This window comes from Hypanus sabinus, chromosome 7, assembly GCF_030144855.1.
Source record: "Hypanus sabinus isolate sHypSab1 chromosome 7, sHypSab1.hap1, whole genome shotgun sequence".
Classification (NCBI taxonomy): Eukaryota; Metazoa; Chordata; class Chondrichthyes; order Myliobatiformes; family Dasyatidae; genus Hypanus; species Hypanus sabinus.
The window spans coordinates 128,688,904-128,715,835 of record NC_082712.1 but is presented as its reverse complement, the minus strand read 5'-3'; the positions used below and the strand labels follow the sequence as shown (position 1 = coordinate 128,715,835).

The 26,932-nt window shown below is 39.6% G+C and overlaps 1 protein-coding gene across 1 annotated transcript in view; it reads right to left on the bottom strand.

Annotated features, from left to right (window-relative positions):
* sigirr (single immunoglobulin and toll-interleukin 1 receptor (TIR) domain) overlaps positions 1-26,932 on the bottom strand; it is a 45,887-nt gene continuing 18,955 nt past the window's right edge. The window contains exons 3-9 of the mRNA XM_059975579.1: positions 24,111-24,235; positions 23,287-23,433; positions 20,768-20,911; positions 20,041-20,143; positions 14,793-14,943; positions 3,352-3,526; positions 1-926 (exon numbers count right to left, since the gene is read on the bottom strand). Coding sequence (XP_059831562.1) covers positions 733-926; positions 3,352-3,526; positions 14,793-14,943; positions 20,041-20,143; positions 20,768-20,911; positions 23,287-23,433; positions 24,111-24,235 — 1,039 coding nt within the window. The 3' untranslated portion in view covers positions 1-732. The remainder of the gene's footprint in view (positions 927-3,351; positions 3,527-14,792; positions 14,944-20,040; positions 20,144-20,767; positions 20,912-23,286; positions 23,434-24,110; positions 24,236-26,932) is intronic.

Genomic DNA, 26,932 nt, shown 5'->3' with positions numbered 1-26,932 from the left:
TCGTGGCCACTTCTGTGGCAGGAGTTCATCACTTTATTTTGTAATTGTGCTGGTAGGTACCTAGAAAATTATCCTTTGAAAGTTATCTGTCCACAATTAAAATTACACTCCTATGAAAATTCAGCAATGATTAAAATTCAATAGACAAATGCTGAACAGTTAACAGTAACTAACAATATAGTACATTGCGGAGTTCTAACCTGAGCACCAAACATGATTTTTAGCTAACAATTGATTTGATCTATGTTTGCATTCTGTTAGCTTAGAATCCCCAATACAGAAGTTTAAACTATTATACTCTTTCTATAAATCGACAATTTGAAAAGGCACAACTGATATACATGATTATGGCATCTCCAAACAAGGTGCAGCAAATCATCTGACATTCTCTTAATAGATTACAATTTTCAGTCAATGGAATGCATTCCTTCATTAGACAACGGATGCGTAAAAAATAAACATTCATATTGTTTCAATGCAAACAAAAATTTGTTTTAACTAGGCAGAATTCCAGCCTTTATAAGCACTTGTGATGGAACAGGAATCCAATCAGAGTATGTGATCATATAGATTGAACAGATAAATGAACGTCAGATGGAAATTGATAAATGGAGAAACATTACTATTAATTTTAAGATTCAAAAATGTGTAGATTTAATCAATAAATTAACTGTTGAGTGATAAAATTCATATAACAAGCTTTACAACTCAATGATTAAGAATAGTTTACTGTCAAATATCTTCTTCAGAAACAAGGCAATAGAAATCTGTTCTTGTTCCATAATTTCGAGATCCCAGATCTGCAATATCTACTTCATCTCTACCTGTATTTTCACAAGGAAATTCCATGCTGAGGTTTGCCTTTGGTATACTGGAAAGGGCTGATACAGGTGGAGGTGGCCCTTTGTAAATTGGACTCCGCACTCCTAGGATAAAATGATATAAACAAACTCTCACTGTTATGGATGTACTTTTAATTGAAGAGAAACTCCAAACATCCAAACTGATACATATAAGATTATAGGATTTATAAACAAAAGTCAGGCAAACTATTTAATGAAGGAGTAAAGTTATAGAATACCTTTAGAAATTAAAGCTATATCCTCTTGTGTTTGAAATTTCTACCCTGAGCTATCTGTGAACATAGAGTAGCATAGGAACAGACCCTAATTACACTGGTAATTAAATGCCTAAACTAAACTAAAGCCTTCTGACTCTGTCCATATCTGTTTTGAAAACATCAAGTCTTCCCTCAGCCTCAAGTTTTGGAGAAGCTGATTTTTGCCTGCCCTCTTATACCCAACACTCATCCAAACAGTATAACAATTGCTTCTGCACCCTCGCCAATGCCTTCACTACACACTTCAAAGCCACAAAATGTGAAAAATAACAAGCCCCACAGCAACGATTCCTATTTGTCATCAGGAGATTAAAGTTTGATTCTGAGAAACTAGATCACTTCTAGCCATACTTTCATTACCTTGCATAGATGTTGATCTAGAGTTGAGGTGCAGGCCGGGAGAGGGGACAATCAGATGGAAAGGAATGGGCAAGATGGAACCAGCTAGAGCTACAGTCAAAGAGGGAGACAAAATTGGAAATCTAGATTGCAAAACTAAATGAACAAAGTATGGGGGAGTAACAAATAGGAGTTGAGTTGGAGGAAAGAAAATAAGTACATTGCAGACCAGAATTAACAGAACATTGGAACCAAAACAGCAGCTTGAATGTACTCTGGATACGAGCTGCCATGAAAACGAATGCCCATTTCCAGCTACAAAAGCAAGCTTTCAATGCCCAGCTTCATTCATCAGTGAGAATATATACAGAAAGTAACAGTGCCAATGCCCTGCTGCATTTAGTTATGGTAATTACAGATAAACTCCTGATACCCATATCACAAAGTCAATTTCTTATGTGCTAATATCTTTACAATTTTGAATGTTTGGTAAAAAGAACTTGATACTATACAACCTAATTGTACTCAAATTATTGTTTAATTACATTTCAAAAATAAAAATTGGAAGGCAACTAATATTCAATTTCTAAACAGTGATACTTGAGTCTTTTAGAAAAGTTGGAATACTTATAAAAACAGAAAACAATTCAATTTATAATTTCAAATAGACATAAACTGCTTAGTAGATGCAAAAGACCAGTAAGAATTGTTATGATGACAATGAATAGGAGATGAACATGTACAAAGCAATGGTAAATATTAGAGAAAATGGTGAGTAACCATTTACTCACAATGGTGAAGAGCAAATGGTGAGTAGAAAAGGTGGGATGTTTTTCTCACACACAGATCTTGTGCTATCCTGCCCACTAAATTCTCAGTCTCTTTTTCTCCATTCACTTCTCATCATGAATCTAATTACCATGTCAAAATCACTAACCACTGCTTGAATGGATACAGGTGCACTTTATTTATAAATGAACTATTTAAATATTCCTTACATACATCATCAGCTTCCACTGCTAAACCAAATATGTACACTTTTTTTTAAAAGGAGAAGATTAATTAATTCTGTTTTCCCCACGTCCTATTTCCTGTCCTCTACGTATGTCTTTTTTTAAAAAAATGTTGCCAAGTTGCACATTCTATAATGTCCCATTTGTAAATATCTTGTTATTCTACACAGTCCATTGCAAATTAAATATTGACACATCTGTGCTTTAAAGTCTTTCACAATCTGGATTCACCTTTGACTCAGTGAGTCCAACATCCTGTCCACCAACAAGAGAAAATCTGCAGATTTTCTGCAGAAACACAAGGTGGTAGCTGAAATCTGAAGGGGGAGGGATGAAGTTAAGAGCTGGGAAGTTGATTGGTGTAAGAGATTCAGGGTTGGAGAAGGGCAGTCTGACAGGTGGGGTAGAAGGCCATGGAAGAAAGAAAAGGGGGGAGCAGTATCAGATGGAGGCAATGGGTGGGCAAGGAGATAAGGTGAGGGAGAAAAGGATGGGGAATGGTGGTGCATTACTGGAAGTTTGAGAAATTGATGTTCATGCCATCGGGTTGGAGGGTACCCAGGATAACAGGATATCCTGTTCACCAAGATACTTTTGTTCCTCAAACTTGTGCATTCTATTTATCTTCTGTCTGTCATTATAGAGCTGAAAGTACAGCAACTAAAGCCCAGGAGTTAAAAAGTTCTCTTCATCCCCTATGTATTTCTTTTTCTTGCCTCCTTTGAAACCTCCAAATTCAAAGATCATGATTTTTGGTAACGTAGCCTAATACCTCTTAACAGGCTTTTAAATTCAACATAATCACTTGATTTTGTCATCTTGTATCCTATTCAACAAACCATTTGATAGGTATTCTCTCATTTTAAATTATGCACTCACCCAGGTCTCCTTCAGGGTCAGGGTCAGATCTGCAGTCCAGGTAATCTGGATTGAGGATCAGCATAGGGTCCTTATCATCCTGGAGTCGAGTCTGAGGATCAGCCATGGTATTTCGCTGAGGTATGTTCTGAGGCAAAAGCAATCGTAACTCTTTCCAGAATTCAGAGGAGGGGGTCTGTTAAAGAAGCAATTCAAGGATATTTGGTAAGAATCGGACCTAAATTTGGATCTTCCAGGCTTTCCTGTCATATTGTATATGTTCAGATACACAGTGCCTTGGGATTCATACCCTCCATAGCTTTGAATCTGCTGAATCAAGAAAAGAATCAAATACCCCAGTTGAGAATCCATTTCCTCAGTAAAGAAGTTTCACCAGGATCACAAATAATTTAAAAAAAATTAAAATGAGGAAGCTCAGACTGCATGAAGCAGATCAAATTACTGCTTACCTTTGGACATTTTTGATATACTGAATCGTTTCACCCACTCTTGTGTCAACCTGGCCCATCCATCTTTGCTCAATGGGAAGTAATTAAACCACATGTTCTGATAACCAGTTTATATGCTTTTTCCCCATTTACACTCTTTCACCTTGTGATTTACTCAGATCCATTTCTTATCAGGGTACATACACATTGCAAACATTTATGAGAGAGGATTTAACGGCCAATTAGCCTGCTAGGTCCAGAGGTCATAAAAGTGCTGTTAAGGGTTTCAGCTGCTGTAGAAGCCATATATCAAAATCTAGTATTGGAAAACTGGAGCTCTTTGAGCATAATTAGTGTTTTTTTTTAAATGTATTATTGCAGGTCTGCAGTTTTACTCAGACTCAATGAAATTGGCAGATTTTTGTCTGAACAAAATGAATTTCTGTATCAGAGCTTCCTGGTCAGTCATTAGTATTTTATTAAACTTCAGATGCTTCCTTAATTTAAATTCCCCAGCTGTTTCTATGACACTTGAACATTACTTCCAGATTGTTAGGTATGAGTCTGAATTACTAGTGCAGTAATTAAACTGAACTTGTGTAGTGAGTCTGTCATGAAGGACAGGCAGATAGATGATGAGGCAAAATTGCAATCGGATGATTTGCAGTGTAAAAGGGGGACAAAATCGAGAAGGATGATGGAAACAGGACTGAGTGGTGAATACACGCAATGGAATAAAGTAGATGATCTTGTAGCTTAGAAATTGGCAGGTATGATGTGGGCATTACTGAGTCACAGATGAAAGACGATTACAGTTGGGAGCTTAACATCTAGGGATACACATTGCATCAAAAGGACTGGCAAGTAAGCAGAGGGGGTTTTGTTGCTTTAAAAAAAATGAAATCAAATCCTTAGAAAGAGGTCACAACGAATCGGAAGAAACTGCAAGGCTAAAAAGATCCTGTTGGGATTTGTACAGGACTCCAAACAGTAGCCAGGATGTGGGCTTCGAATTACAATGAAAAATAGAAAATGTCTGTTGAAAGGGCAATGTTATGATGGTCATTGGAGATTTCAATATGCAGGTCTGGCTGTCTGTCTAGGTAACATATCCGATGCGGACATTGGTGACCATGGTTTCCCATATAGATTTATCCCTTTTTCTTTGGATGACTTCCATTTCCTCAATGTGTAGCCACCTAGCTAGGCTTTTGATGTACATAAACCGAGGTTTTCCTCTGGGTTTGCTCCCCTCGATCTTTTGAGAGAGTGAGTTTTTCTAGTTCATCTTTCCACATGTGTCCTTGGAATCTGAGTTGTCTTTCTCTTATTGTTGGTATGAGTGATCTAACCGCTTGGGCTCTTCTGAGAACTTCTTCATTTGATGTCTATGTGGTCCATGATATTTCTAACATTCTCTTTTAGAACCATAATTCAGCTGCTTCTAGTCTCTCTTCCATTGCTGGGGAATGGTCCAGCATTCACTTTCACTGTCAGGATAGAATAAATGTAGCACTACAGTATTCTGTTTTTAGCGTACATGCTCATTTTCCTGTTAATATCATCTTCATTTTCTAGAAAGCTTCTTTCGCCATTGCTATTCTGTATTTGATATCTGTGTCGCACCTGCCAAGATATCTGAGTTTGCTGACTTGTTTGGTGTTTGTATTTCCGATCTTGATTGCACATTGTGGGATGTTTGTCTTTCTGGAGATGGCCATGCTTCCTGTCTTCTTGGTGTTGATTGAGAGGCCCCTGCGATTACTTTCAGCTGTCAGTGAGCAGTTCTTGAAGTTTTGTTTCTGAGTCAGCTATCAGTATGATGTCATCAGCATATCTGATGTTATTTATATTATGGCCTCCAATTGTGAGTACTTTGATGTCTTTAATACTTCACAAGATATTTTCACTATTCAGGTTAAATAAGTTGGGTGAAAAGACAAAACCTTGCCTGACTCCTCTCATGGTATTCACATACTCACTCACTTCTCCTCCTATTCTGATGGATGCTGTCTGGCCGAGTGTAAGTTTCTTAAAAGTATATATTTTCCATCTATGTCACGATCTTGAAGCATTTCCAGGAGATCTTGGTGCCTGACAATGTCAAAAGCTTTTGTACAGTTGATGAAACATAGGTAGATGTCTTTTTATACCTGGATGGCTCATTCACAGATCATCCATAGCATGAAAATTGCATTTCTGGTTCCAGTGTTTTCCACAAAGCAACATTAATCTTTACCGATTTCTGGTTTTATACAGCGTCTTGCTCTCATCATGATTACTCTGAGAATAATTTTTGACACGTGGCTCATCAGGCTTATTGTACGATATAACTCACATTCCGTTGCTCCCTCTTTCTTTGGAAGTGTGATGAACACTTAAATCATAAGTGATGTACAAAACACTTAAGTAAATAATTTACTTAAATCATCAGGTATCTCCCCATGGTCATAGATTTCATTTGCTATTTCTGTTATTTTCTCTATTCAAAAATCTTCTAAGAACAGTTATTTCAACAGCAAGGTTCAATCGTTAGTATTAATATTGAAGTAGTAAAATGGATTCAACACTGGCTGGATGGGAGATGCCAGAGAGTAGTGGTGGATAACTGTCTGTCAGGTTGGAGGCCGGTGACTAGTGGTGTGCTTCAGGGATCTGTACTGGGTCCAATGTTGTTTGTCATATACATTAATGATCTGGATGATGGGGCGGTAAATTGAATTAGTAAGTATGCAGATGATACTAAGATAGGTGGCGTTGTGGATAACGAAGTAGGTTTTCAAAGCTTGCAGAGAAATTTAGGCCAGTTAGAAGAGTGGACTGAAAGATGGCAGATGGAGTTTAATGCTAGAATGATAGAAACATAGAAAATAGGTGCAGGAGTAGGCCATTCGGCCCTTCGAGCCTGCACTGCCATTCAGTATGATCATGACTGATCATCCAACTCAGAACCCTGTACCTGCTTTCTCTCCATACCCCCTGATCCCTTTAGCCACAAGGGATCCATGATAAGTGTGAGGTGCTACATTTTGGTAGGAATAATCAAAATAGGACATACATGGTAAATGGTAGGGCATTGAGTAATGCAGTAGAACAGAGTGATCTAGGAATAATGGTGCATAGTTCCCTGAAGGTGGAATCTCATGTGGATAGGGTGGTGAAGAAAGCTTTTGGTATGCTGGCCTTCATAAATCAGAGCATTGAGTATAGGAGTTGGGATGTAATGTTTCATTTCATTTTTCAATCTTTTTTATTGATTTTCAAATAAAGAATGTACAAATACAAATCAAAAGAGGAGTTTAACAAATAGATAATATAAAAGACATATAAACAGCAATATTAAAGACAAAAAGCATATAATATCAAACTCAAATAGGTAATATATTATGCTGTTATATATACAGTGGTCGGAGAGAAATTACAACTCCTCATAGCAATCATAAAAAAAAAATTGGAAATTTTATTGATAGAGAAAAAAACCCCACTAACTAAACTAAAACAAAAAAGAAAGAAAGAAAAGAAAAAGATTGAGCAGTCCAAATGAGGATAAACTTAAAAAAGAAAGAGGAAAAAAAAACACATCCTTCCAGTCATCTCCGAACCTTCATGGACAAGGAAAGAAAAATAAATAAGTAAATAAAGATAAATTAAATCATGTGAAAATATTGAATAAAGGGTCGCCAGACTTGTTCAAAATCAAAAAAATGTATCAAATGTCCGGCTTCTAATTTTCTCCAAGCTTAAACATGACATGGAGGAGAGCCAATAGAAAACAGTAGGCGATTTAGATTCTTTCCAGTGTAGCAAAATAGCTCTCCTAGCCAGTAAAGTTGGAAAAGCTATCGCATGTTGGGCAGAAGCAGACACTTTGCTTGCTTCCTCTGGGAAAAATCCCAAAAATTGCTGTAAGTGGATTAGGTTGAACATCCATATCTATAACTTCAGATAATATTCTAAACACATCCCTCCAAAAATTATTTAAACTTACACATGACCAAAACATATGGGTTAGAGTAGCCACTTCTGCATTACATCTATCACAAATAGGGCATATATTAGGAAAAATATGCGCCAATTTATCTTTGGACATATGGGCCCTGTGTACTATCTTAAACTGAATTAAAATATGCCGTGCACAGATAGATGAATTATTAACTAAGTATAAATTTTACTCCATTGGTTATCTGAGAGTGAATGTTGAAGTTCTACTTCCCAGGAACGTTGAACCCTATCATTAGGCGATGTGTGAGCATTCATTAACTGTTTATAAATGATAGCTATTAATCATTTTTGAAAAGGTTTAAACTGAAAAATAACATAAGCCAAATTTGAAGAGCAGATCAGGCGGTAATTTGGTAAAGCCAGTCTTCCATCTTTTTTTGATTTTTGCAATAAAAGTTTATTCACTCTAGAGCTTTTATTATTCCAAACATAAGACAAAATCAGAGAGACTATTTTATCAAAAAATGTTTTTGGAACAAAAAAGGGAACTGCTTGAAATATATATAAAAATTTTGGTAGAATAACCATTTTTATAGCATTTATTTGACCTATCAATGACATCGACATAGGTGACCATTTGGAAAGCGCCTGTTGAGTATATTCAACTAAAGGGAAGAAATTATACCTATATAGGTCTTCAAAATTTTTTGTAATTTTGATACCAAGGTAAGTAAAATGGTTTTTGGCAATATTAAAAGGTATTTGATCATAATAATCAAAATAATTATTAATAGGAAATAATTCACTTTTATGTAAATTAAGTTTATATCCAGAAAAAGTACCAAATTCCATAAATATAGCTAACATAGAAGGAATGGATTTCTTAGGATTTGAAATGTAAACTAATAAATCATCCGCGTATAACGAAACTTTATGTAATTTATCCCATCTCCTAATACCCTGCACAGAATTAGAATCCCTAAGAGCAATAGCAAGTGGTTCTAAAGCCAAATTAAATAATAAAGGGCTAAGGGGACAGCCCTGACGGGTACCTCTATATAATCTAAAGTAAGGAGACTTCTGGTCATTAGTGAGAACCGCAGCTACCGGGGCATGATAAATCAATTTAATCCAGGAGATAAATCCTGGACCAAAATTGAACCTCTTCAAAACCTGAAATAGATAAGGCCACTCCACCCTATCAAAGGCTTTCTTTGCATCCAAAGATACAATACATTCAGATTCTTTGGTTGAGGGGGAATAAATGATATTAATAATCTTCGAATATTAAAATGTGAGTACCTATTTTTAATAAATCCTGTTTGATCATTTGAGGTAACATTAGGCAAGATACTCTCAAGCCTATTTGCTAGAATCTTAGAATTTTAAAATCTACATTCAGTAAAGAAATAGGTCTATAGGATACACATTCCAGTGGGTCTTTCCCTTTTTTTGGAATCAATGAAATTAGTGCTTCATAAAAAGTTTTAGGAAGGTTCCCAGAAGATGTAGAATCAGTGAACGTTTGATGAAGATGTGATATAAGCGTTTCGTGAAAGGTCTTATAAAATTCTAATGTATAACCATCAGGTCCCGGAGCTTTACCTAATTGCATAGAGGAGATAGCCTTGTATCTCCTCTTGTTTAATAGGTGCATCTAACATATCAGCATCTTGAATCGAAATTTGATGTATGTTTAACCTGTGCAAAAATCTATTCATAGTGATATTACCATCATAGAATTCAGATTTATAAAGATTAGAATAAAAGTCCATAAATATCTTACTAATTTCATAAGGATCTAAAGTTTCTGTTCAATCTGGTCGACGAATTTCTAAAACCTGTTTTCTGACCATCCCAGCCTTTAACTGACCCGCTAAAAGTTTAGCAGATTTTCCCCCATGTGTATAAAATAAACTTTTAGATTTAAAAATTTGCTGTTCAATGGGAAAGGTCAGAAGTAAATCATACTGTGATTGAAGTTCGACCCTTTCTTTATATAGGTCTTCAGTAGGTTTAACTGAATACGCTTTATCTATCTGTTTAATTTTATTAATAAGCACTGACAATTCCGCTTTAGTTTTCTTTCTCAAGGCCGCTGAATGAGATTATCTGTCCACTAAGAAAAGATTTCAAGGTGTTCCATATAACCAGATTTGACATTCCTTCGGTTGTATTAAATTCAAAAAATATAGAAATTGGCTCCTTAATAAAATTAACAAAAACTGGATCCTGTAACAAAACTTGGTTCAATCTCCACTGAGAGATTTTCAAAAATCTATCCGGGAGCTTAACGGTTAACTTTAAAGGCGCGTGATCTGAAAGCGCAATGATGTCATACGCACATTCAACAACGGAGTTTAACAGACGTGTATCTAAAAAAAAGTAATCAATTCGGGAATATTTGTGATGGACGTGTGAAAAAAAAGAGAAATCTTTATTATTGGGGTGTTTATATCTCCAAATATCGACAGGGCCATATTCTAATAAAAAAGAGTTAATACAACCTGCCGCTTTATTAGGAAGCGACGGATTGGTTGATGACCTGTCAATCGCTGGATTTAAGCAACAGTTAAAGTCACCACCCATAATCAGTTTATATTCATTGAGATTCGGTAACTCTGAAAAAAGTTTCTTCAAAAAAATCAGAATTATCTACATTAGGTGCATATGCACACACCAGAGCTACCTTTTGCTCGCATAATAAACCAGTAATTAAATATCTTTCAATCAAATCAGGTATTAAGGTGTACAAAAGGGGTTTTGGGACTAAGAAATATAGAAACGCCTCTTGTTTTACTAATCGACAGTGAGTGAAAAAGAGGCCCTTTCCAAAAGCGAAAAAATCTAACCCCATCCTGTATTCGTATATGATTTTCTTGCGCAAAAATAATACCAGCATTGCGTTTTTAATTTCTTAAAAATCTTTTTACGCTTAATGGGATGATTGACACCGTTCCAATTCCAAGATATTATATTAATTTTATTAACAACCATGTTTAAAATTGAGTTTAATATTATATAAAAGAAATGTTACGCAAGTACAGATTAAACCAAAAAGCGCAAGTACAACCAGAAGGAGTGACGCATTTACGGAAGAGAAATCCATCAAACGAACTGCCCAATCAAGAAAAAAACCTACTCTAATCGACCCCTCCCCCTCCCCCCCGCCCAATAGATTGAAAGGAAGGAACCAATAGGCTGGTCCCATGCTAACTAATTACCTTTAAGCTACTTTAGCTGATTCTAAGATGGGCGTTGTTGATTATGTTTTTATTAATGTTAGACACAACATTATAGTAGTTGAATTCTGTTTGTGCCTTTTATTATGGCTAATTTCAGTGGGATTTTTGCTTTTTTTTAAATATATGGAGCTGCAAGTTGGAGAACAGGGTAAAATGTAATGTTAAAATTGTACAAGGCATTGGTGAGGCCAAATTTGGAGTATTGTGTACAGTTCAGGAAAGATGTCAACAAATTAGAGAGAGTACAGAGGAGATTTACTAGAATGTTACCTGGGTTTCAGCACCTAAGTTACAAGTTAGGTCTTTATTCTTTGGAGCATAGAAGGTTGAGGGGGGACTTGATAGAAGTATTTAAAATTATGAGGGGGATAGATAGAGTTGATGTGGTTAGGCTTTTTCCATTGAGAATAGGGGAGATTCAAACAAGAGGACATGAGTTGAGAGTTAAGGGGCAAAAGTTTAGGGGTAACATGAGGAGGAACTTCTTTACTCAGAGTGGTAGCTGTGTGGAACGAGCTTCCAGTAGAAGTGGTAGTGGCAGGTTTGATTTTGTCATTTAAAAAAAATTGGATAGGTATATGGATAGGAAAGGAATGGAGGGTTATGGACTGAGTGCAGGTAGGTGGGACGAGGTGAGAGTAAGTGTTCAGCACAGACTAGAAGGTCCGAGATGGCCTGTTTCTGTGCTATAATTGTTATACGGTTGTCTGGACCAGTTGCTCTGTTATGATTTGTTTTATTTATGGTTGCTCGAATTTCTGATTTTAGAATGTTAGGACAGAATGTATAAAATAACATTTTGAAGACCAAAGACGAGAAAAACCGAACATCAAGAAGAATCCTGAAGGACCTAACATTCTAAAATCAGAAATTCGAGCAGTCATAAATAAAACAACATGCAGGTAGATTGGAAAAATCAGGTTAGCACTGGATCCTAAGAGAGAGAACTTGTAGAATACCTACGAGATGGCTTCTTAGAGCAACTTGCAGTTGAGCCCACTAGGGATTCAGCTATTCTGGATTGGGTCTTGTGCAATGAACCAGATCTAATTAGGGAGCTCAAGGTAATGGAACCCTTAGGAAGCAGCAATCATAATTTGACAGAATTCACCCTATAATTTGAGAAGTTGAAATCAGATGTATCAGTATTACAGTGGAGTAAAGGGAATTACAGAGGCATGGGAGAGGAGCTGGCCAGAGTTGATTGGGAGGAAATACTAGCAGGAAGGCAGCAAAGCAGCAATAGTTGGAGTTTCTGGGAGCAATTCAGAAGACACAGGATAGATAAATCCCAAAGTTGTAGTAAAGGCGGGATGATGCAGCAGTGCCTGACAAGGGAAGTCAAAGCCAAGATAAAAGCAAAAGAGTGGGCATATAGTAGAGGATTAGTGGTAAGTTAGAGGATTGGTAAACTTTTAAAAATCCAACTGAAGACAAATAAAAAAGCTGTCAGGCAAAAGATGAAATATAAAGGTAAGCTAGCCAACAAATTCAAAAAATATACCCAAGTGTTTGCAGAGGAAAAAAAGAGCTGAGAGTAGTCACTGGACCGCTGGAAAATGATGCTGGTAGTAATGGGGACAAAGAAATGGTGGATGAACTGAATGAAGACTGATGCAAAATACTCAATGTGAAAGACACCAGCAGTATGCCTAAAGTCCAAGAGCATCAGGGAGCAGAAGTGAGTGTTGTTGCTATTACTAGGGAGAAGATGTTTGTGAAACTGGAAGGTCTGAATGTAGATAAGTCACCTGGACCAGAAGGACCACAGCCCAGAGCTCTGAAAGATGTGGCTGAGGAGATTGTGAAGGCATGGGTAATAATCTTTCAAGAATCACTAGATTCTGGAATGCTCCGGAGGACTGGAAAATTGCAAATGTTACTCCACTCATCATGAAGGGTGGAAGGCAAAAGAACTTACCAGCCAGTTAGCCTGGCCTGAGTGGTTGGGAAGATGTTGGAGTTGATTGTTAAGGATCTGGTTTTGGAGTACATGGAAGCACATGATAAAGTAGGCCATAGCCAGCATGGTTTCCCCAAGGAAAAATCTTGCCTGACAAATCTGTTAGAATTCTTTGAAGAAATAGCAAGTAGGATAGACAAAGGAGAATCAGTGGATGTTGTATACTTGGGATTTCAGAAGGCTTTTGACAAGATGCTGCACATGAGGCTGCTTAATAGGATAAGAGCCCATGGTATTACAGGAAAGATACCAGCATGGAAAGAGCATTGGGGAATTGGCAGGAAGCAAGAAGTGGGAATAAATGGAACCTTTGCTTGGCTGTTGGTGATTAGTGGTGTTTTCTCAGGGGTCAATGATAGGACCATTTCTTTTTACAGGTATGTCAATGATGGAATTGATTGCAGACAATATAAAGAGAGATGGAGGGCAGTTGGTGTTGAGGAATCAAAGAGTCTGCAGAAAGACGAGGACAGATTAGGAGAATAGGCAAAGAAGTGGCAAATGGAATACAGTTTTTTGGAACTGTATGGCCATGCACTTTGGTAGAAGGAATAAAAGTATATACTATTTTCTAAACGGGAAGAAAATTCAAAACTCTGAGGTGCAAAGGGACTTGAGAGTCCTAATGCAAGGTTCACTAATTTGCAGCTTGTCAGTGGTCAGGAAGACAAATACAATGTTAGCATTCATTTTGAGAGGACTGGAATATAAAAGCAAGGATGTGATGCTGAGGCACTGGTGAAGCCTCATTTGGAGTAGTGTGTGCAGTTTTTGGTCCCTTATTTAAGAAAGGGTGTGCTGACATTGGAGAGTGTTTAGAGGAGATTGACGAGAATGATTCTGGCATTGAAAGGATATTGTATGTGGAGTAATTCATGGCTCTGGGCCTTTACCCACCGGAATTTAGTAGAATGGGGGTATCTCATCGAATGTGGATGTGGAGAGAATGTTTCCAGTGGTGAGTGAGTTTAGGACCGGGGGCACAGCCTCAGAATACAGGGATATCCATTTTGAATGGGGATGTGGTGGAATTTCTTTGGCCAGAGTGTGGTGAATCTGTGGAATTTGTTTTAACAACTGGCTGTGGAGGTCAAGTCTTTATGTATATTTAAGGCAGAGGTTGGTAGATTCGTCATTGGTCAGGGCATGAAGGGATACAGGGAGAAGGCAGGAGATTGGGGTTGAGGGGAAAATTGGATCAGCCAATTAATATCTTATGCTCCTATGTCTTTTGGTCTTATAATTGCATCAATATATTGGGCCTAGGGTAGGTTACTGAGTTCCTTTATACAAATGAACAATGCAAAGCCCTGCTTCTGTCTGTTCCCCAGTCGGATCACTGGGTGTATTTAAACTGATGGTTGACAGGTTCTCAATTAGTCAGCAAAGAAAGATTAGGGGTAGAAGGCAGGAAAATGGGGTTGAGGGGGGAAATGGTTCAGCAATGATAAAATGGCGGTGTGGACTCATTGGGCCAAATGACCTAATTCTGCTCCTACGCCTTGTGGTCTAAACATTCCAATGACAAATTTTAATTTGATCTGTCGTAATGATACTAAGCTCTGGATCTGCATGTTCTCACCATTTAGTGAACCTTGAAGTTTGCACCTCATCTTCATGCTTGCTTCAGAATGCCCATTGAATGAGGGCTGGTTCACTAGTGAAGGGACAGGTCATGCAGAATGAGACTTCCTACAGCGTTGGCTCCCACTTCCCCATTTTTTTTCAGTGTCATCTCATCATGAAATGCAATCTTTAAACGTCATCTTGCATTCTTGTGTGTGAATGTACAAAGAATATTTAAGATAGTTATTTTTGATTTGGGTTTCATTCACAGTTAGCTTAGAAGGTAAGACACTGTACCATTGATGTGGCAGTCCAGAGTAGGAGAGTGATGTTCTTCTTCTGCGCTTTAAGGAGTTGTATGGCAGGGTGAGACAATTCTCTGTAATGGTTCTCAAACATGATAAAGATGGGCTTCCTGGAGAGATCCAGTAGATTCCAGAGTGCTTCTCTGTGGATTACAAGGTACATCTCTAAGTGCTGAAGGACTCTGACCACACAAATCAAACCACAATACTGAGTCTTACACCACTCTTTAGACGTTAGGCCCTGTAGCTGGACATAATTCAATCTGTACATTTCAGGCTTTAGCCATTCAAAGTGACAGACATAAAATGCTGGACGAACTCAGCAGGCCAGGCAGCAGCTTTGGAAATGAACAAACAGTCAGCGTTTCAGGTCAAGATCCTTCTTCATGACTGGAGAGGAAGGGACAAGATGACAGAATAAAAAGATGGGAGGAGGGGATAGCTTAAAGATGATGGGTAGGAAAGGTAAAGGACTGGAGAGGAAAGAATCTGACAGGAGAGGTGAGTGAAGCATAGGAGAAAGGGGAGGAGGGGGGAGACCCAGTGGTAGGTGATAGGCATGTGAGAAGAGGTAAGAGGCCAGAGTAAGGAATAGAAGGAGGGGAGTGAATTTTCTTTTACCAGAAGGAGAAATTGAAATTCATGCCATCAGGTTGGAGGCTACCCAGACAGAATATAAGGTGTTGCTCCTCCACCTGGGGGTGGCCTCATTGTGGCACAAGAGGTCACCATGGATTGAAATGTGGGAATGGGAATCAGAATTAAAATGTTCGGCCTCCAGAAAGTTTTGATTTTGGTGGATGGATTGGAGGCACTTGAAGCGATCTCCCAATTTACAACAGGCCTCATCAGTAGCACCAGACACAATAGATGACCCCAGCGGATTCATAGGTGAAGTGTTGTCTCATCTGGAAGGACTGTTTGGGACCATGAATAGAGGTTAATAAAGAGGTGAACGGGCAGATGAGGCACTTTGGCTGCTGCAGGGTTAAGTACCGGGCCGAAGGTTTGTGGAAAGGAACGAATGGACAAGGGAATCATGGAGGGAACGATTCTTGTGGAAAGCGGGGGGGTGGGGGTGGTAGTCTCCCTTTGGAGATGACAGAAGTTGAGGAGAATGATGCTTCGATTGTGGAGGCTCATTGTGTCGTAGGTGAGGACAAAATGAACTCTGTCACTGTTAATGTGGTGTGAAGATGGGTTGAGTGTGGATGTTTAGAAAATGGAGGAGATGAGGGTGAGGGCAGCATCAATGGTGGAGGAAGTTCTTTGAAGGAAGACAACATCTTTGATGTCCTGGAAAGGAAAGCCATACCTTGGGAACAGATGCAGCGGAGACCAAGGAACTGAGAAAAGGTAATAGCATTTTTACAGGAGACCAGGTGGGAAGAGATATAGTCAAGACAACTGTGGCAATCAGTAGGTTTATAAAAAAAAAAAGGCTGGCTGATGGTTTATCTCCAGAGATGGAGGCAGAGATTGAAAAAGGGGAAGGAGGTGTCAGAAATGGACCAAGTGCATTTAAGGGCGGGGTGGCTATTAAAAGGAAGGTTGTTGAAATTGATGAGATCAGCAAGGGTGCACATTTCAATGTATTGGAGGAAGAGTGGGGCACATTACTGGAGAAGGCTTGGAACATGGACTTTTCTATGTAGCCAACAAAAAGGCAGACATAGCTGTGGCCCCTGTAGGTACCTATGGCTACCTCTTGAGTCTGGAGAAAAGTGGGAGGAGCTGAAGGAAAGGTTGTTGAGGGTGAGGACCAGTTCTGCCAGACATGGGGTGGTGGTGGGGAACTGGTTGGGTCTTTTATTGAGAAAGAAGCAGACAGCTTTAAAGCCTTCTTGATGGGGGGATAGAAATGTTTAGGGACTGGACATCCAAGGTGAAAATGAGGGAGTTGGGGCCAGGGAACTGAAAGTTACAGGGTGTTGTGGATGTAGGTGGGAAGGAAATGAACCAAGGGGAATAGAATGCAGTTGAGGTATGAGGACATAAGTTCAGTGGGGCATGAGCAGGCAGACAATAGGCCTAAGCAGACAGTCAGGTTTGTGGATCTTGGGTAGGAGGTAGAAGTGAGCAGTGTGGGGTAAGGGAATTATGAGTTTGGTGACAGTGGATGGATGGAAGTCCTCTAGAGTTGATGAGGTCAGTTTTCTAATTAGTCAGAGTGTAGCCCTCTTCAAGGCGTAGATATGAGGAGGTGACTGAAAGTTACTGTCTGGTCTCAGCAAGGTTCAAAAATTTCTTTACTATAAAGACTGGCTGCACAAGATACAAGTGACACTACTTCCACCAAGCTCAATGTCAGTCAAGATGGAGCCATGCCCAGTCCATCAGTTTCCCCACAGCATTAGCTCACTGTTACCCTACAGAGTACATCTAGATTCTTACTTCCAATATATGTTTGCTCATCTCCTTTATTTTATTCTTGGAAATATTGCATTAGGTTTCTTGGTGGCTGAATAGGCTTTGTGTGGAAACCAGTCATTCAGATTCAGCCAATGACTTGTATTAGTTTATCTTATCCAGAGCAGGAGGATTTGCAGCATTAGCAAGCGTCATCTGAGGTCCCCTGCAGCACTGAGCTCACACAACACACAAGACCGCAAATCTCAACCTTCTGAGAAATATGTAAAATTTCCTTCCTGACAGTTTATCCTTCTGCTTTCCTTCTCAGCTTTCTCAGGAGCATCTGCACTGGAAAAGCTGAAATGCTTACAACACATTTTACAAACTGCGGAAGGAGAAAGTAATTTTTGATTGCTGACGTTAAATAAGAACAACTATATTAACCCCTCCCCCCAATCCCCAGTTGAATCCACCTTCCCAGTGATATTAATGGATTAAATATACAGAAATGTGTTCAATTGACAAACAAAACACACAGGCCCTATCTCCTATTATAAAGACTGTAATTAGTCCATTAAATAATGCAATTAATTAAAGAGGTGAATTGTTTAAGGATACAATGTATGTCCTAGGTAATGATTATCACTAATGTGTAATCCATTATATTTAAGAAATAATCTGGTTATACCATCTGCAAATAAATATAGAGTTCACCAGTTCTTTAAGTACAATCTAAGACATGGCAAACAATTTTAATCTCTGAACTGCAATTGGCAAAGTCAGTTTAAAAAGCATAGAAGTGATACCTAAATAGCCCTTCCGGCTAAGACAAAGATTCACATTCATCCCCTCCAACCTCATCTACTATGCACAGTCATCCCAACGTGGCCTCTTCTACTCCAACAAGACTAAGCAACTGGTTTGCAGAGAACCTGTGTTCCGTCTACAACAGCCGTCTTGAACTTTTGGCTATGTTATACTTGAACTTCACTTGCCATTCCTACACCAAGCTGTCCATCCTTGACCTCCTTTACTGCCAGGGTGAAGTCAACTGGAAGCTAGACAAAGAACAGCTCATATTCTGCTTGGGTTGTCTATAAACTAAGGGTATGTATGCTGAAGTTTCCAATTTCAGGTAACACTTTGATGCACCATCAATAACTCTCGGAGACGTGAGGCAAGATATAGGCTTTTATTGGCTGGAAGAAAGAACAAGCAGCAATTGACCACCTTACTACATCCTGGAGACTGAGGCCGGGGCTGTGTCTCCAATCACTTTTATACCAGGGTCCATGGGAGGAGCCAAAGGAGCAGTCAGCCGGGGGGGGGGGGGGGGGGGGGGTGTCCAGACAGGTATATGTAGTTCACCACACCCTTATAGCCATTACCCCCTGAATCTCCTCCCTGTTGGGTACCCATCTCTCTCCTATATTCCATTATCACCTTCCTTATTCATCAAATTCCAGCACTTGTTACATTTTTGTCACCCACTTACCACACTTAAGCCTCTGTCTCCGCCTCCCCAATTAGCCCCATCTGGTCCCCGGTGTTTCCTTCTACCCCCTCCAGCCCCTTTACCTCTTGCCTACGTGCCTGTCTCCCAACTGCACCCCTCCCCCTCCCTCACCTGGCTTCATATACACAAAGAACAACAACATTCACCAATTATACAGAATAAAGTATTATATAAAAATAATGTTAGAAGTACAGATATGAAAAATGTGTATAATACCAGTATGTATTTACAACGTAAACAGCATTCTAAACAGTGATTTAAAGCAGTGCAGTGACTGAGGTAATCAATAGAGAGAGGTGGGGCTAACTAGAATGGTCAATCAGATTAACTGCCTGGGAAAATAAATTTTTCAGATGATATGATATTTTGTTCTAATTTACCTATGGTGCTTTACAGAGGGAGCTTTTGGAGAAGTCAGTCTCCTGGGTGGGTACTGTCCAGAGTGATTTTTTCTTCTGCCTGGGTTCTTTGTCCTGCGAACATACAAGTCCCTGCAGTGATGGTAGACTGCAGCCAATAATCTTTTCTATTGTCCTGCTGTAGATTTTGGATACTGTGAGAGCATGTAGAATCAAACCAGACAGTAATGGCTGACATGAGGACACTCTCCATGACAGCAGTATAAATTTGCACCAGTTTGTTCTGGGGAAGAAAGAAATTTACCAACTGGCTCATGCAGTGCATCCTCTGCCGAGCCTCTTTGTTAATGAAGGAGATATGGTTCTCCCACATGAGAGCCTGTGAAATAATGACTGTTGAAACAGTGCTAGCTGTAGAGATGTTGATGACAAGTGGGTGGAGAGCAGAGCCATTCCCCTGAGGTTAGATTGCAACTCTATGGTTTTCAGGGCATTCAGCGCCAAGTTGTTGTGATTGCACCAGATACTAACTAGTTTACTTCCTGGTGATAATTGGATTCTTCACCTCTGGTGATTAGTCCACATCTTGATAAGTTCAAGAGATGGATCACTGGGGTTGCAGTCACTGTTTCAGAGAAAATAGGAGAGGGAGGGAACAGACCCCTGTGGTGCCCCAATGCTGAGTGAGTGGGATGTGGAGAAGTGCTTGCCTCGTCTCACACACTGCCTCCTGTCAGAGAGGAAGTTTGAGATCCACCTGCAGATGGGACCTGGTCGAGTTTGGAGAGCTTCTCTTGCAGAAGCTCAGGGCTGATGGTACTGAAGGTTGAACTGAAATCATTGAAGAGAATCCTGACACACTACTGCTTAGAATTACACTAGAGTTGAAGAGTACATTACATTGATCTGTAAGAGAACCATAAATCCTGTGGACATTCTTTGAAAAGACTGTAAAGTAAACACCACATTGCCTCACTCCGAGCCACTTCTCAGCTGAATAGAGTGAATAATACCTGAAGTTCAGCCTGCACCAGTCCTGCTCCAGGTATGCCTTGCTCAGTACCACGATCAGACGGCGGCAGCGACTAATGTTCATTATTAGCTCTGCAGAGGGTTCTAGATCAAAAGAGAAACATTATAGAATGGCAAACTAGCGAAGAGGTTTGAGGAGATAGTACATCGTACTAGCTATGTAAGACACACAAATTTATGACAAGGACATTTTTTCAAGTAAATTTATAAATCATGATTTAAATGAATGCATTACTGATTCAGTACAGATTCTCAGTTTCCTTATTCATACATCCTGGTGAGCTTGAATCATAAAAGGCCTTAGGTTGTGTGGGGATTTAAAATGGGAATTAAGAGCATGTTATAGCCTTGCAAACCAATCAGCTCAAGATCAAAGCCAATTTGTCAGTCTTGAACAAGGTAAAGAGAGTAAAGGCTCTAAATGTCCCTGCAAAAGAGACAATGAAACTCAGCTCCTGGTTTTTATTCAATGATTCCTGATTGAACACGTGCATCTGAACAATTCAGCCCAAATGCAATACTGCTCACTGCAAAGTTGTCTGCTGATGTTCACTGTAAGTTACTCATTGTGAATAGATACTTTGGTGACACTGGTAGCTGGCAGCACGGAAAAGAAATGTATCCCAGCATCTAGATTCCTCCCTGGGGCCTGCAATCCAGAACGGAAGAAGTGTAACAGACTTCTGATTAACAGCTGAGGAGAGGTACCTGACCCCGGCAGGATATCACTGTCATCTAAGTGCAGCTTGTAGCCATATCGATTCTCCAAATGTGGCTTCAGGATGAAGTTGACGAATTTCCGGTCATCAGCAGCAGATACGTAGGAAACGTAAGCATCATATAGCTTACCATCTGGGAGGAGAATCACAAGCAGAAATTAACAGCCCAGCATTCCTGATCAACACATTTGCAGAATGGAAATTTTGAATCTTGTCCCAATATTGTTACCTGGCTGACCCCCTTGCCATATGCAGAAAATATCAGACTGGTCGTAGTCTACAGATCCCGTAAGGGGAAGAGGGTGAGTGAAGAAAGAACACTATACAGGTATGTTCGTAAATTCCTGTAATGTAGAAGGAGACTATTTGGCCCATCAAGTCGATGCCGGATCTCAAATATTCTCTTCTGTCCATTAATACCACTGCAACCTGCTCATCAAGTCTCTTCCAACTCCCCTGCCACACACTCAGAGTAGGAACAAGTTACACTTGCAGGTTTACCAACCAGCAAAACTGCGGGATGTGAGAGGGAATCGGAGCACGAGGGGGAATCTTATACAGTCGAGGGAGAATGTGCAAACTCCACACAGAAAGCACCGCAAGTTGGGCTGAAACCCGGGTCATGGGGGTGTGTGGCAGCAGCACTAATGACTGCACCACCATCCTAATGTACACAGTGCAAGGGAGATTAGTGAAAGGGGTTGTGATTGGGCAGATGAATAGGATGAGGTCATGATACTGCCTGGTGAGAGGATTGGTCTAAAGTGATGAGGACCAGCAGTGTATGAGGTTGGATGATCAGTAGCCCTGAAGGATAAGAGGCACCTCCCTGAGGTAACAGATGTACCAGAATTCACTCCAAGTGACCTACGGACATCATGGCTCTCTAACTAACACCAAAGCTTGCATCATCCCTCTGGTTAGGACCTGTTTCAGTTTTCATGCAAGATCTGTATCTCAATATGCACATAATGCAAACAATTTCAGTGTGCTTCGGCTCCAGAATATAAATGGGCCACTGAGCACAAAGGTTTGTGACATTGGGGTGTATTATTTACATAGTTTTAATCAAAAAGGCTACCAGAATATTAGCCCTTTATACAGTATTTAGTGGACTGGAACACAGGATGAACACTATGTTACTGCTGTACTGACTACGACTGAAGAACTATGAACATCTCTCCCACCATCCCTCAGGAAGAGTGGATTTGCCTTGGAGAGGACGCAGCATTGTCTTAACCAAAATTATATCTGGATGACGACGGTTTAGTTATGCTGACAAACTTCACAGTGTAGGATTGTGTTCCCTGGAATTTAGAAGACCAAGGGGGTTTTGTGATTGGTCAGCTGAGAAGAAACAGACGTGTATTGTGAGACGTTGTTCAGTGACCACTTGTGAACAAAGCAGTAAACTGAACTTCTAGATAGAGCTGCCTTACTTTAGTAAATGTGCTTCTCTCACCATAGGTGTTGCCCAATCAGAAGGCATACAGTCCTCCAGCATTTATTATTTCCAATTACTAAAACAGCAGGCTGAGTATTCTCAAAATGCTGGTGGAACATAGCAGGCCAGGCATCATCTATAGGAAGAAGTGAGAATGTGAAAAGGGTAAGGGGTACGTGTAGAGGGGATGGGCGAGGGATAAGTGTAGCAAAGTATGTAGACAGGACAAGAGAGAGGTACGTCATTGGGGAAGTAAGGAGAGGTAGCTAAAATAAAGTGCCAGGCCAGACGTGGAGACCACAAGGAAAAGGGAACCTGCCACCACAAGACAATGTGCTTGGCAAAGTATTTTGAGGATACCTATTTCAAGTGTTTTGAAGTGTGACAGTATTAATTCTAGGTATTACGTTTTAACCGTTGCTAATTCTGAGTAATTCGCATGCTTAGCTATGCAATAGCCAATCAATTGATGAATTCGAATCAGTAACCATATTTGCGAATGTAGTACCCTGCTTTTGGGTATAAGTATGACCTTTGTAAACCGACAAATTGGGAGTTGGTTACTGTATGCCTGAAGTGCGTGGGGGCTGCGAACTCCTCCCTGAATAAAAGCCGCTTCAGAGGTAATTTCGTGTCTCTGGTGTTTTTCCTCAACTGAGCAGGTAACAGTTACAGGTTGACAGAAGTACAGTCGATGTTTCAGGCTGAGATCCTTTCTCAGGACTAACTGAAAGAAGAGATAGTGATGTAGAAAAGATCTCTTCTTTCAGTTAGTCCTGACGAAGGGTCTTGGCCCAAAACGTCGACAGTACTTCTCCCTATAGATGCTGCCTGGCCTGCTGTGTTCCACCAGCATTTTGTGTGTGTTGTTTGAATTTCCAGCTTATTTGCAGATATCCTTGTGTTTGCTGAGTATTCTGTTTTATTAGGGTTAAAACAAAATATTCAGGATGTTTTCAGGTCATGTAAGCAGAGCTTCAAGTGAAGCATTGCAGGCGGGTTCAGGACATCTTATATTAATATTTTGGTAACTAAAGTAAACTTCAGGAATAAACATCACTTACCATTGACTTCAAACTCTCCATATTTGTTTCTGTACCAGAGCTGAAAGTCCAGTCTGCACTTCACATACAGCAATCCAGCCAGGAGCAATGCACCAAGCACCAAAATGGCACCTAGTACTGCTGGGACATGACTGGCAACACCTACAACTGAGAGAGAGACAGTAAACAATAACTAGAAAGCATTTAGGCTGATCGAAGGTACCGAAGTATTTCACAATGTAGGACCGTGTTTGACACAAAATCTACTGAAGGAACTCAGTGGGTCAATCAAGCAGCATCGCTGGGAGAAGAGAAATTGGTGATATCTTGTGCTGAAACCCTGCAAGAGTCCCGAGGCAGAGTTTCATCCTGGAATGTCAACAGTTTTTTTCCATCCACCAGTGCCACTTGTCACGCTGAGTTCCTCCAGTAGATTTGTGATGTTCCAGATACTAGCATCAGCAGTTTTTTGTGAATCTAACAGGTTACAGAGTGTCCTAGCACAAACTTTAGAGCAGGACCATAAAGCAGAGGGGATCTTCATTTTCATTCTGAGAATACATTGCTATCCATTGAGATAGTACTGAGATTGTATAGCACCAACCATCTCTTTATGGCTCTTTCATTTTGCTGATCAAGGTAAGGGATGCAATTATTGGGAAGCAAGGATATGATTTCTACTCAAGGCAATGTCAACCACGCTCAAGTATGGTAACACAAAGCCAAATCTGTTCAACTTCGAACCAATACACCTCAAGATGAGCAAAACATAAAGAGAAAGACAAAAGAACAAAACCTTGGCATTTGCTGCTGGAGGAACCACGGCCTAACAATGTTTGACTCACTTGTCTTTTCCAGGGTGAAGGTCATGGACTCTTTTCCTATGAAACAGGTGAAGGTCCCATAATCCGCGTCATTGGCCAAGCTGACATTCAGAAAGCTGGAGAGAATCTTCTCTGAAACGTTAAGCCTGATGACCAAAGAAGAAGAGGGATCACTGGCATTAGATCCAATATCTGACTTGGGCAGGACTCTCTCAATCCCAGCAGCAGCTCCTGTCCACATGTCACCCCATTATAACACTCTCCCTCCATGCTCCATCATCTCATGCAGAATTACTTCACTTGAGGAAGCCTCAGATGCAATGCTATTCTCACCCGTTGAGTGAGAAGGTTGTGGATTTGAGATCTTTACTAGATTTTGACTAGATGCTTAGTGCTATTTTGTAGGAATGCTGCATTCGTGAGAGTTCAGACTTTTGAACCAGATAAATAACCAGCTCCTACTCCACGATGTCTCAGAACGGAGTAAAAGTGCAGCATAGAAAGAGAACATCTGGCAGGTAATTTTCACTGAAGATCTTTCATAGAAGATACATTTTCCTGGTGCTCTATATTTAAAAATATCTTATTTTCCCCTGTGATATATTGTGTGGGAAGTGCTGACTTCTTTACCCACATAATGTCAGTAACTAAGCTTGGGACAGACAGTCCCTAAGTCGACCTTGACTAAGCTCGAAAACTCATTATCAAAACTACTTACCTCTGTCTTTGTCCATATCTCATTGGAACCATTTCTGCATTTACCCAACTCCCTAACCAGTACGGGAACACCTGCTACGTCTCTATCCTTTGTACGGATCTGGCAAATGAAATGGCTCTTAAAACTTTACACGTGACTTGGGCAATTAGTTGAGGTGCAACAACAGAGGTGCTGAAGATGTAGATAAATTCTTCAAACGAGTTATAAAAAGGGAAGAAAGAGATGTTTTTAACTGGGACAACCCCATGGAAGCCATTTGTACCTAGTTACTTTTCTCATGAAGCACTGTCGAAGGGTGAGCAATAATAGAAAGCAGTGATGCAAACAGACAGATAATCTTGATCCTTCCTGAAGCTGTGTACTGGCAGGAAGGACAGGCTGCTATCAACATTATCAGCTCACTTGCATCACTGCTTTCTATGGAACTGTGCTGCACACAAGGCGACTGTCAATGAAGCAATAATAATACAAAGCCAATGACTCGTATGCACAAGCACTCGTGCAATGGAAGACTTATTTGCAGCAACATCATAGGCACATTACGTCATAAAAATAGCATTCACAAGAAAAACAAATGATAGACATTTTTACAAGAAAATGAAATGCAATTAGAAAAAAAATCCATTTTAGTGCAAAGTGATCAGTGTTGCTAAACTGTAGTGGTGATCAGGGTTTTGCCAGTTGAATATATTTGAATATTAATTGGTTGTAAAGCTATCCGGAATATCCTGCGGGTACAAAAAGCTCTGTTGCCTATAAGTACTACATTGATTTCCTCCCTTTTAAACATGTACCTGTTCTTAAGGTAATTCATTCAAGCAAATCTATGCCATTAAACTAAGGTGGTTTTAGCTGTGCAAAAATTAAAACTGCAGTTCAAATCAAAGATTACATCCTTGATCCCTTTCTTAACTACGGGGAGTAAACAGATTAGTGGTTATTAGTACTAAATGAATATAAAAATATTAAACCAGGAATTGAGTTTGACAAAAGGCCATGGATCATCAATAGTTGACATTCCCATGCAGCTAATGTCAACAATCAAAGGTGAATTTCATTCCTATTCTTCTAGATATAAACCTAACAATATGTTTGGAATTTTTTTTTATCATTTTATTTGCTTCTGTGAGGAGAGATAGTAAGAAAACATCCCGAACAGTGGAGTTATCTAAAACTTAAAGAAACACACTTAGGGTAATTGGTAAGATCAGAGGGAATCTGAGGAAGAACTTGCCTCCCCCACCTAGAGGGTGGCTGGAATCTGAAATGCACAGCCTGGTGCTCTTTCATTATCTCAATAAATAAAGCTGAATCACCAAGGTATAGAGAGCTATGGACTACGTGCTGATAAAGGGGATTAGTACAGATGGGTACTTGATGGTCAGTTTGATCACAGTAGGCTGAAGGACTCTATATAACCATGACTCTATAACAACATTGTGGCCTTCATCTTCAAGAGAACATTGTAAATAGATTCCATTTAAAATTCTTCTGCACAAGAAGTAATATTTCCATATCCTTCCTCCAAAAACTATTAATCTCCTTCATCTACAACTGCAAGACTTATAAAAAATTATGTTTTCTCAAACATGCTCCAGCAGTCTTCATTCAAAGGATGGTCCATAAAGCCTAACATTTTGACTCAGTTTTTGATCATCTCTGTATGAGCAACTTTTTGTGTAGCTAACTTTCTTTCTATATTCAGAGATTAAATTTAATGTAGAGAAGCACTGCGATTTGAGTTTTGGCATAAAGGAAGATAAAGTGAATGATACAAAGCAATTTTTTGTAAGTAGCAGGACAAGAGGCTGTATAAGAACACACACAGAAGATCTTTAGCTTGAAAAATAGAGCCAAGGAGTAAAATAGAAAAGAACTTAGGCTAAACTTTAATAATTCAAAGCTTCCACCTGGAACAGTTAATCCAAACCTGGATGCCATGCTTCAGGAACAAGATTGGGATGTGTGAGAAGTGAAGTGTTTTCCCAGAATGGTACTACCAATGAAATTTTTCAGTTAGATTTGTGAAATTATGCCCATTCTGTTTAGAACTGTTTAAAAGAGATAATGTTCACAATCATGAAAACAGTTAAAAGCATAAACCAATAGTGTCTGTTTCTCGTAG